At 33.9% G+C, this 12,924-nt stretch overlaps 1 protein-coding gene across 1 annotated transcript; it reads right to left on the bottom strand.

Annotated features, from left to right (window-relative positions):
* Positions 1 to 265: 265 nt before the first annotated feature.
* LOC144550955 (putative BOI-related E3 ubiquitin-protein ligase 3) lies at positions 266 to 1,858 on the bottom strand. The gene is made up of 3 exons (XM_078298708.1): positions 1,656 to 1,858; positions 1,197 to 1,536; positions 266 to 1,103 (listed from the first exon to the last, which is right to left on the bottom strand). Exons 1-3 carry the CDS (start codon positions 1,709 to 1,711, stop codon positions 573 to 575), a joined length of 927 nt encoding a protein of 308 aa, XP_078154834.1. The 5' UTR covers positions 1,712 to 1,858; the 3' UTR covers positions 266 to 572.
* Positions 1,859 to 12,924: the final 11,066 nt, after the last annotated feature.

Here is a 12,924-nt window from a genome sequence, read left to right on the forward strand (position 1 = left end):
TAAAAAATAATTAGACTCAAATTTGATGTAAAAATAAACAAATCTTTGCTCTTTATTTAAAACTTCATAGCACCCTTAATTTAAAGTTTTTGAGTTTGATAGATTTTATTCTTAATCTAAAAAATATTTATATTAAAATGAAAGCTAGTGCCAATATGAGCAACCGGTAGCCGAAACAGATAAGTCTTAAATAGATATATCACCAAAAATAGCAAAAAATGGAATTCCAAATCCAGCAAAACAATAGCGTTAAATAGACCAACAGTTTGGCGAGAACAGAGCATCATTTACTAATCCAGAAAAGATTCTATATCCATTTCGGTAATCGCGCTTCAAAGATAAAAAACCTTGCAAAGAGAAAGAAAAACAGAGCAACTAATTACGTCAAACTCCAAGACCTAACAACAAATTACACAAAGATCTAAATAAATAGGCGGGTAAAACCAGCCTAAGTCAATACAGAGCTCTCTTTTTTTTTTTAACAAAACGCAATCCATTGTAGCTATTTTTTTTTTCGTTCTCTCAGAAGTCAGACCCATTAAATTAATTGAATAAAGCGCAAAAACCCTTGATCAGCAAAAGAACACCTCCAACGCACCGTTCTTCATAGAGCAACACACAGGACACGTGGCGGTCGTAGGTTCACACTCTTTGCACAGACAGAGGTGCCTACATGGCAGCAACAGCACGCACCCTTTCCTCTCCCCACACGCCCGGCACTGCTTCACCCTCACTGCTGATTCCACATCAGCAGCCGGCGACACATCAGCTTCATCTCCGCCTTCATAGCAGCAGGACCTCGCATCCTCCGCTAGCGGATCTTCTGCGGCAGCAGCTGTGGCAGCCGAGAGCAGAGCCTGGTCGAGCGTGGAGCGTAGAGCGGTGGCCATGGCCTCGCTATTTCTTGCAGCATTAAACCACACCTGGCTCTCGGCACTGATTTGCCTCACCTTTTCTTCTAGCTCGGCGTTCTTCCTCCTTTCCCTTTCCAGTTGGATATCCATCTCCCTCAGCCGCCTCTCAGCCTGCTGCCCAACCGATGCCAAGATACCTCGGCAGTGCCTCTTAGTCGCTTCCTCTAGCCCAACTCTGATTCTCTCATTCTGTCAACCACAATTCAATCATACACACAATTATTTTCCAGTATACCTCAAAAGGTATGAAACATAATTGTGATAATACATAGAAATATGTACCTGAATGCGAACAAGAGTATCTATCTCCATGGTGAAGCTATGGAGATGAGAAAGAAGTTCATTAGGTACAGCAGGAGCAAAGGAGCGACCACTGGTAGAGGTGCCTCGTGATTCAAGAAGACGTTGCATCTGGCTGTTGATCTCCGTTGCATAAGGGGCAGCTGAAAAGCCATTGGTCGGCAGAGGAGGTAGGGGATCCATGGCCGTTGCCGTGAAATCCTCTCGGGAACGTTTGCGGGCTCCAGAGGCAGAAGCAATACACGTCAGATCACTATGAGGTCCGCTCAACACCGTTCCTCCTATCTGCACAGGTAACTCCTCTAAGGCATTGCTCCTACCACTGCATGGCGATTAAGCACAAACAGAGAAGAGATATAAGTAAGGGGAGAGGTAACATGGGGTGGAGGGTGTGATGAGAAAATAAAGGGGAGGGAGAAACGGCGTGGTTGTTTGTTTTACCTGCCCCGAAAATCATGCGAGAAAGCGTTGCTCCAGTATGGCGCTTGCACGGCCATTTACTATTAACGAGTCGACTCTAAATCTTTCGTTGATTGGGGACGTTATTGCAGAGATCGATGGGATGAATGAATGAAATGAATGAGAGAGATGAAATGGCGTGAGAGGAGGGGGTATGGAGTGTATTTATAATAAAGAAGTGAAAGAAAAGATATGGTGCTAAATAAAAAGAGAAGAGAGAGAGAGAGAGAGAGAGAGAGAGAGAGAGAGAGGTGGAAAGGAAACGTAAGGCGCAGGTGCGCTATAAGGAGACAAAGTGTTGACGTGAGTGGGGCAGCGAATACCAACGGGCAGTGCGGGGCGCCTTCTTTAGTGCGCATTTGTCCGGATTTAATTTGTATCTAATTAATTAATTTCTTTGTTTAATTGATTAGCTTATTTGGTCACTACTTTGGATTAATTTATTTCCAGCATAGCCTGGTCCACTACACGGGGAAAGCTGGAAGCATGAAAGGAAAGGAATCAAACGACGAAAGTGTTGTATAGTAGATAGATGCAGATATAATGAGATAAACTTTGCTTTTAATATCTGCTTTGTTTGTTAGCTATTATTTCAATTTGCTTTTTCGAGGAGGTGAGTGGGGTCCCGGACGAGGAGGTGCAGCTTGCTGTTCGCTCTACTCCCTCCACATGGCCATGCCACATGGTGTTCCACAAATAAAAAGTTTGTGCAAATTAATATAAGCATATATTATAATATTAGTAAATAATATTATAAAGCAGATAAAAAGTTAGAAAAAGGCATAGGAAATTGGGCAGAGCGCCAACGGACGGTCAAAGCAAAGCGAGACAACTCACACGAGATACGAGTGAGAATAAAGAGGTGCTACCCCTTCCATCCCACGCCACGCTATTCCTTCCTCTTTTCATTCAATTTTTCTTGTTCCTATTTTAGAATCTTCTAGGACACGAGGTTGGATTTATTCTACATTTTTTTTTTTACCATGCCAGGCTGTTATCTCGTCCTGTAAACCAAATAAGTTACCATTTTTTCATACAAGAATCTTTTTTATTTAATGCTTTAATATGATGAAGATACAGATACAGAGATACATAGATGCATGTACTGAATTTAAATAAAATATCATCCTTATTCTAACCTATATATATATATATTACATGAACGACAAAAAAAGTTTTCAGGAGGGGTGCAATTATTGATATTTGAGAGTGAGCCAGCCTTGAAAGTAACATCACTAATCACATGTTTTTCCTAAAGTAAAAAAAGTAAGTTTATCTAAATAACACACACCTCTCACCTCTGGCTCTGGGTTTTTGTACCGTTTTCCCCACAAAACGTACCGGCACCGCTGGACCACCCAATAAGATAACACTTGTATGTTTGTATGGTACCCGCGGCTTTTAATTCAACGGGAATAACGTGACCAGGCTTTATGACACAATAAATAAGGCGGGCTAATGAGAAAATTGTCCGGCTAAAATGGGTCACAGAATTGGAGATGCTTATCCGCCTTTTGGCAGTATATGTAGTTTGTCAAGAGAGAGAAAGAGAGGTGGAATGGAAACGGACACCAAGGCAACTCTGCTCTGTCCCGTCTTGGGAACAGCTACAATCTCCCCACGTCATTGCCGGTGATTTATTTCCTTTTCTCTTGATTTTCTATGCCTCTTCCTTTGTTTACTTTTGTGAAGCTTATTACAACCTTAAGATTCAAGAAATATTTCATTGAAAATGAGCGGTCAAACAAACGGACATCTATGCACATCTCGTTTTTTATTGTCAATACTCTTTACTTCGTTTATGATTTGCTTCATTGCACAAACTACTATGAAATATTTTGTTGTAACTTATTTAAAGCCTTGGGAAATGAAGTTAGTAACCGTCAAATATGGAAATTTTTTATGGGTAGTAATTAACAAAAAAAGAAGACAGGAAACAGAAAAAGTACAGTTATTTTTTTATGGGTAGTAAGATCAGTACTGTTCATACCGATTCTAACTTCTTTTTTTTTATCTGTCTTAAATTACCGATCCAAACTTTGCAAAAAAAAAAAAAAAAAAATTAGGATCGGTATGAACAGTACCGATCCTAACTTTGTAAAAAAAAAAAAAAAAGGTTAGAATCGGTATGAACAATACCGATCTTACTATCCGTAAATAAATAATTGTACTCTTTTTGTTTCCCTCTCTTCTTTTTTGTTAATTACTACCAATAAAAAATCTCCGTCAAATATGACAAGCTAATTTCCCCACGTCATCTGCGATTAAACTATTATGTAACTTATGAATTGTTTTTCTTACATTAAGATAAGATAATTCTAATTTTGATCGCTTATGTGGAATAGCAGATGACTGTTTAATTTTGAGCATATTGTAACTATTTGAAATGTAATTGTATATTGACATCCTCCTCCTCACATTTTGAGTGGATTGTGCATATTGTAAATTAATTGTATTACACTATTTGAAAGAAATGATGCTCGTGACAGATATAAAATAATTGAATTCGATATAGACAAAGTTTGTTGTCAGCATAACGCGCATATTCTATAAAATTTTGTTATTATCTGAATCAATACTTAGCATCGATGTACTTAACAAAGTTTGTTATTAGCATAACATATTATATAGAAAGATTAATTGTAAAGCACAATAAAAACAATTTCCCAAATAAATTTCCATATGCTTGCCGAACACTTACGTTCTAAATTTTTTCAAGAATTTTTTTCAAGTTGAAAATTAGCTAATTGATATTCTCATTCTCATATTAAAAAAAAAAATTGTTCCCATAAAAACTTTCGTTGCCGAAAACTTCTTATAACATAGTTAGTCGTAAGGATAACTATTGACAATTAAGAGACAGTGATGCAAGAGCTCTAAAAATTTAAAACCTATATTAATATTAAGGATTAATTTGTTTTGATAAAGATTGGGCTAGAATATCACTATCTCAATCTTTCAATTTTTAGTATCAAGTAAATTTCTATTTGAAAAGTTTATTATTTATATCTTCATCTATCTACCTCGAACTTGGTCACAGCAATTATTTACGCAGAATTCAATAGTTGAACGCGCCAATATATTTCAACAAAGTAATACAGGCGTGTCTGGTTCTGGTTCTGTTTTCTTATATGCATAAAAAAAATTGTATATTTGGTTTAGTTATAAAGGCTTATATCAATAATATAATTAAGACGATTTTTTCTCATTCAACTACCCAATTGAAATGGTTACTTTAGTTACGTGGTAAAATGGATGACACGTGACAAATTAAATTAGTTGAGACTACCTTTCATAATTCTACCATGCGGTACCAGGTAAGCTTTTTAGACCAAGCACTAGAAGTCTAGAAATAGGTCATCATAAATTGACTTGGTGTATTAAGAGTTTGGATAGCTAATTAAATAAATTTAAAAATAAAAAAATTAAGGTAAACATCACAGGTTCATTGCAGCAAAGTAGCAAACTATATGTCCACTATTTATTGCTTTTATTTCTTTTGGAATTTTCTTTCGTTAATAACTCTCTCTCTCGTACTAAACTAAACCGCCAACATTGACCCCGACAAACAGTGGGGCCCACACATGACATATGCAGAATCGGGATGTGGTCCCTACTGCCCCAATTATATCGGGAGCGGTGATAGTACGTCCTTAGTACACGAATTCCGATCTTCTGTGGCATCAGATCGTACGGCCCTTCTGTGCCGTGATTCCTTTGCGTGCAATTTACTACAGTGCAAACTGACAAATGCAAAAGGAGTAAAAGCAGCCTATGGGGGGGACCAGTCAATTGGGACAGAGACCTGTCTGTTCTGTACCTGTAGCTGCAGCAACAGCAAGGATGTTTTCATAAATAAGCAAAATAAATTATACGAATCTGCAAAACAAACAGCAGGTTTGACAAATTAATGAATGCAATTGGTATTGGTATTGGTTCCTAGCTGTTGCTCATTTCCACGTTAACCAACTGGAGATGTGTGAATCTACACAAGGAAAGAAAGAGGTTTCACGATGCCATTGCCTGATAAACAGATAAAAGATTAAAAAACAAAAAAAAAAAGGAAATAATGAAAGCGTGAGGACCACGGTGCGGTGCCTCTGACAGTTCACAGCAGGGCAGACTGAATCGTGATTGTCCGTACAGGTACACTGCTACTCTGCTAGTTGTAGTAACTTTTGCCCAGTGGGACCCACTTGTCCGGTTTCAATCGCTGCCCGTAGTACTGCCCGGTCTTTCCTTTCCAATATTTCGCTGTAAGTAGTACAGTGCAGTGAATAAAAAAAAGGATGGCACATGTACAGTACAGGGTACAGCAGACAGTAGAGGCGAGGCGACTGAGTTCCAGTAGCGTACTGTTGATGTGTTAGTACAAAAGAATAATAAAACAGGAAGAGATAAAGATAAACAGTAAAAAACTTGGAGACTTGAGACTGGAGACTGACAAGTGGCGAGGAAAATGAGGTGCTGGTGCGTATTACACGGTGGTCAATTGAATGGGGGGATTCCCTTGGAGAGAAACTGAGAAAGCGCTTTGAAAGGGACGGGTCAAACGAGGCCAAGGTGCGCATCCACGCGCTATTCATGTCCATATCAGATCTGATAATAGATAAATCAATTAATGATACATCTATTGGATTAAATCCAAATCACAAAGGAATATTTTTCTCTCTCGGTACCTAATTAGGAGCTCTTTTTTTTCTTTTTTTTTGAGTGATCTAATTGGGAGCTTTGAATCTCTCTTAAGAGAGAGTTAGTTCATTCTTATTGATATTTTTTTTGTTAACTGTAATTAAATTTTATAAATTGAAAATTGAATTTATTGGGTGCGTGCCTTGTTTGTACTTGAAAAATAAAGAAAGTATTGATAATTATTAGTCACCATTATTTGGAAGGATTTCGATTATTAAGCAATAATTATTAGTCATATAATTTGGGTCGTCCTTTTTTGATTTTTTGTGCATAATTTTCCACCTTATGTATTTGACTAGAACAGTTCAACATATGTGACTTTGTTTGAATTGCAGATATAGCTTATGATTGCTAAAAGACATTTCTGAAGAATTTTTTTGATTCATGAACTTTTTCCTGCCTTGTTTGTAAAATTTTGAATTTCATATGAAAACCAATTAAGCCGGATGATTTAAATAATTATAATTATTAGTACATAAATAATTGATTTTTAGAGATTATATATGCACGTAGTCTTGGATGAATAAAAATATGATACTGGAATTTTGACTCTAATCAACACAAGGGGATACATAAAAATATGTTACAAATTCTAGGTCATAAATGTTGTTGAATTTTTTTCAGCAAAGTAGAATAAACAAGCAATAACATAAAAATGTGTCTATATTTTGATCAGACAATTCTTTTTCAGCAAATTAGAATTTTCTTCATATGAAACGATAAAAATTGTCTGATCAAAATTAAAACCTCAGCACATATTGCAAGAAAAGTATTTTGTTGGTTACAACAAGTGCTCATTTATCTTTCCTTGTAAAACCAGAATTTGATTTTGTCTGTGTCTATATTAGTCAAAAACGATGCAAATCACATTGTCCGGTCACCAAGCAACCACCCCGTATTTATGTATCCATTGAGAATAGTACGCACCCATCACCATTTCTCCCTTTCTTTTTCCAATTTGTCGGTGTCATGCTCAATTACAATTGCTCATGCATTGATCATCACACAACCCTCTTTTGGTTTTTTTTTGGACTTTAGACAACTTCTTTTGTGGATGCACATAATGTAACTTTACACAACAGTGATTGATTGATTGGGGAGGTGTGGTGGTGGGGTTGCTGTTTAGTGTCTTGCAAATGCCGTGTGTTACCCATCTCGTCTCTTTTGTCACCATTACACCTTTCCACACTATCTTTTTTAATTTTCTTTGCCTATAATTCAGGCCAAAAACCACCAAATGTGGATATGGTGCTTATCAATTTTATCAGTTGGAGTCTCTTTCGGTAACAACTGCTCACCATCTCTGGTCACTTTCAAAGCAAGATGAACCACCTTTCCGACATAATATATACTTTAAACCTAATTATATAGATGAATATGTATCAAATAGCGAATGAATGACAATTCATGATGACACCATAAATTAAGATAGATCGTACATGATCAAATGGGTGAGTGCGGCAACCAAAAATCATAGATCTACCGCTATTATGACATATTGACATATCATTAATAGTTGGATCTATTTGACCTCACATGGCGTGTCATGCCCTTGTTTTGTCAAATATATATATATATATATATGTGTGTGTGTGTGTATATTATTGCTCACTGATTAGCTAGTATAAACCATTTGGCAGATCACGCTAGTATATGTGTGTGTATATTATTGCTTTGACCAGAAAGGGTAGGGGCCAGGTAAGTCAGATTTTTTTTTTTAGAAATCATAACTAAAAAAAAAAAATCTACATTACCAACTTAATTTTGCTTTGTTTTTTAAAAAAAACATAAGAACCGAGATGTTATTTTGGTTGGAAATATTTTTTTTTTCGTAACCGAGATGTCATTTTGGTCTGAGATATTTTCAATCGAAATATGTGAAAATGGTTCAGATCGAAATGACATTCTGATCCCAAAAAAAAAAAAAAATTCGGACCAAAATGACATCTCGGTTCTTTTGTTTTTTGTAAAAGGCAAAAAATCAAGTTTGTTTAATAAATTTTTATTTTTTATAAAAATTCAGGTAAATCACCCCCACCCATACACACACACAACAACAACAACAACAACAATAAATAAATAAACAAACTGAGAAATAGAAAACAATATTGAAAGGATAAGTTCAATCCGGACTATTTATATGTAAGGGTTTCTGACTTTGCTGTTGATTTAGAAAAATTAGTGCTAAGAGGAGAGACTTTGAAATTTAAGCAATTTAAAAAATTCTTCTGACTCAAAGTAATTGGTGTATTAAAATAACTAAATATAAATTTTATTGGTACTTTGAGGTGATTTTATGTGAACTTTTTATATTGAATTTTGAAAAGATAAGAAATACCGCCTCACCACTCAACCACGGCAGGCATACATATTTAGATAATACCTAAGGAATTAATTATATAACGGTATTATATAATTCCTTAGCTTATTGTTAAGCACTACTGGTAATCTATTTTGTATTCTACGTCTTGACAAACAGTTCTAATTTATTTTATATATTCTGATCTGACAATTTGGTACCATGTGGATTGTCCATTTTCCGATCAAATGACACGCAACTATTGATTATTTATTGAATAGAAAGTCTTGTTGCTTTTCAATGGGAAAGATTAGGTCTTTGTCATTATTTATCTCACATTTTTAAATTTTTTTTTTTAAATTTTGGCGTGTTTGTCAGGGTAGTTGATTGGTACAGATCTTGATAAGTAGTTCATTGGTCATTTGTGTTAGCATTTTTTGGCTAAGATCAAGTGTCATGGTCTATCTTTCTTTTTTAATAATACTTGGAGAAAATGGAGGGATACACCATGGAAACAAAATTATTATCTTTATGTTAAAGAGGTATATACATATACGGAATCAAATATTGTTAAAAACATTTTTTACTATTGAAAAATGATTTTAAAATAGTTCTGATTGTTTGCAACAATTTTTAGTTTGTAAAAATAAACATCAGTTTTGATTTGTCTTTTTAGATTTTTTGTATGTGTTTTGCAGTTTGAAGCACTTAGGCAATTTCATTAAATACCCACCAGATGAGTTGCATATGATTTGTTCTCAGATCGGCCTCATTATATATCATCTATCTTTCTGCTACCTGGATTAATTACCAGAAACTAGACAACACAAAAGAAAGAAACGAATAAATTAAAACTGAGAACATGAAAACAGGAAATAGTAATTAAAAAACGCAAAACTGATTCATTTAAAGGTAGCATTGGATAGGTGACCTTCCATATATCTTTCACTTGTTCCTTTATGTGCTATTATATGTCTCTTTAGTTAGCGTTTGAAAAGAAAAATAATATAAAGTTGGTATGCAATTGAAAAAAAATTCAATGTTTGTCGGTACTTAGATATTATCAGAAAAAAATTTACAAGAATGGCACGCATAAATTATTCACGCACTATCTAAAAATTTGGATCCCGATCGTCCGATGTACCTTGACATAAATATTAAAACGCTTTATCATGAATTCTTTTTTGAAATATGAATTGGAGGTTAAGCCACTCAACATATTTCAAACTCCTATGTATTAATATAAAGAATTTTTCACATGTAGATTTCGAATTCATGATCTTTTACACAAAAGTTATGTGTTTTTGTAACTAAACTAAAAGCAAGTTTTTGACTTAACATGAATTCTTATTGAACAGTTTGGAATTATTAAGGTGATTCGGATTCATATATCCAAGACTGCTTTTTCGAGTAACGTGGTAATGAATTATAATCGTTTGTTTACGATCAAAAAACAATCTTGACATAATCTAATTAACGGTTGGAAATGCATTGCAACTTGCAAGAGGGGTCACTTCTTTGTACGGCTTCTCTCTACATTTAGGGGGTAATAATTCTTAGTATATTTCTACAACAAGAATGGGAGAGTATTCGCGACGATAAAAGTGACTATCTGCGAGGGAATACCGTTATAAAAGTGTTTTTTCTAGTAATGGCAGTAGTATTCGCGACGGTATACCAATAGTATCGGTCGCGAATACTCCTCCCATTCTTGTTGTACATGTTAGTTTCTTTGCATTGTCCTACATTTGAAATACTTAAATACCTTTTTAACCAGTATTGTTAAATATATACTTTTGGTCACATAAAGGCATAAAGCTGCTCCCAACGAGTTCATCAGATAAGTATGTCTCAGGTACCGTAAAAGATTTCTCTCATTTTCCTGTTTGAGATTTACTCTCAGCCGTTTTGAGATTCAGACTAGCACAGTAGTAGTATTATTGGATTTTGAGATTCATGCCAAGTTAAAAATAATAGTCAAGATTCACTAATTGTAAAATATTTTCTTTTCATGTTCCTCGTGGGATGCAGATTTCAATTTCATCCAAATGAGAAGTAAAAAAAGTGTAAAATAGAATAAGAGATGAGTCAATTTGAAATAAATTATTTTACTTCTTCAGATGGATTAACTTACTTTATTTGTACGGTCCATTATCATAAATAAAGACTCATTTTCTAACACCTTACTCCTCTAAATAAATTAATTTAAGTAATAAGTTAAACTATCAAACAAAATGTAAAGTATGTGAAGTAAAAAAGTAAGTCATTAAAATTTTATCAACTTTATTTCACAATTAAGCATGATCAATATTTCTTAAAAAAAGGTTAATTACAACCTACTTTTAATAATAAATAATTTAATAATGACTCACGGCATATTGTTACATGTTAAGTAATTGTTAAGTACTTGACAACTAATTATGGGAACAATTTTGATAAATTTTTTAAAAGAAAAGTTTAGAGTAGAACTAGGGTGTTCTTGAGTTGACCAAAGTGTTTGGTAAGCTCAACTCTAAAACTCATCAAATCGGTTTCAAATAACGAATCCGAACCGTTGGAACCCGCCTACCTTACGAATGATGCGTCTACATGTGAAAATTTTAAACATTGGAATTAATTTAGTATAAAGTCAATCGGTCAAAATTAGAAAGTTAATAAATTAATTTTAGTACATTTATTTTTTGAACGTTTTTTGACCGCTTGACTTTATACTAAATTAGTTCGAATGTTTAAAATTTTCACATGTAGATACATCACTCGTAAGGTATGCGGGTTTCAACGGTTCGGATTCGTCATTTGAAACCGATTTGATGAATTTTGGAGTTAAGCTCGCCAAACACTTTGGTGAGCTTAAGAACACCCTAGTTCTAGTTCTACTCTTAGTGAAGAGTAAATTATATTTTTTAAGTTAATTTATAGATATGTTATTGAACACACAGATAGTATAACAATTAAACTTTATTGAATTTAAATATTATTTGATGATACATCGTTGGTTGTTAATTTCAAACTGTTAAAATCTTAATTGTTTGACGCAAGATAAAATATACACTAATTTCCATCATATTTATAAATATAGATAATGGTCATAATGTTGAATTCCAAGACATACTTTATTGTTTAAATTATTAATATTGTCAGAATAATAAATTATCAAATGGTACCACACTACTACCACTCATTAAAAAAAGACTGATTGATATATAAAAAATGTAAAGGTATCCTTCTATTTCATGCCGAATTTCATTCAATTATAAAAACGATAAAAATAATTAATAGATGTTTGACATGGAATAGAGGAGATTGTATGCTATCCCATTTATGCTATTTTCTATGAAGAAATGAATATTGTTTGCGAGACAGCTAAACGAGCACTGTACATATGACATATCCTATTCTTTCTCTGAAGCATTATTACATTAACCTTTATATAATGAAAATTATTTTTTAGACTTTGTGGCCCCATTTCATCAAAAATATTTAATTGTATTTTGAACAAAGTAATCTGAGGCCTGAGGGTTCATACCGAAGCATTTCTCGAACTATTTTTTATTTTATTTTAAGCACAATTTTCTGCGGATCCACTTTTTGTCTATTATTTTTATATGTTGATATTTTTTTTTGTATTATTTGCCGCCATTTTTATTAATGTCAAACATTAATTACAAACTAACTAAATTGTCAAAGTTAGTTGGGTTTTTATAAAAACGTCCAAACCGACTTTGGCCAATTCCAATTATTTTCTCCACCGGCCATAAAATGGCCGGTATTCATTTTAATTCTCCACCAGCTAAAAAATAGCCGGTTCGGAGATCTATATATATGTGTCGAGGGATGGCCGAAATTCCCAAACTTCATTCTCACAAAATTCACAAAATCTTTTCTCCTAGCTAGCGTGGATAATTCTGTTATTTTGTAATTAATGTTGGATATTAACAAAAAAATAGCGTTATTATTTGGGTTAGATATATATTTTTAATAAATAGCATATAATTATTGCAACTCGGCACGAAATTTCAAATAACAAGTTGACGCTGGTTGAATAACTGACAGCTTTTGCTCTGTTCTATCGTTTTAAATAATTAAAGATGGTTTCCGAATTACATTTTTTTTTGCCTTGCAATAATTCTGTTTTTTCTAATAATGATTTTTTTTATATTTTGTAATGTGTTGTCAGGCATGGTTGTCCAATGATAAGCCAAAATTATATTTGTTGAAACCAAGGGTTGTATATGAAAATTAAGCCGAGTTTTGATTAAA

The sequence above is a fragment of the Carex rostrata genome, chromosome 3 (genome assembly GCF_964058835.1).
Source record: "Carex rostrata chromosome 3, lpCarRost1.2, whole genome shotgun sequence".
Taxonomy (NCBI): Eukaryota; Viridiplantae; Streptophyta; class Magnoliopsida; order Poales; family Cyperaceae; genus Carex; species Carex rostrata.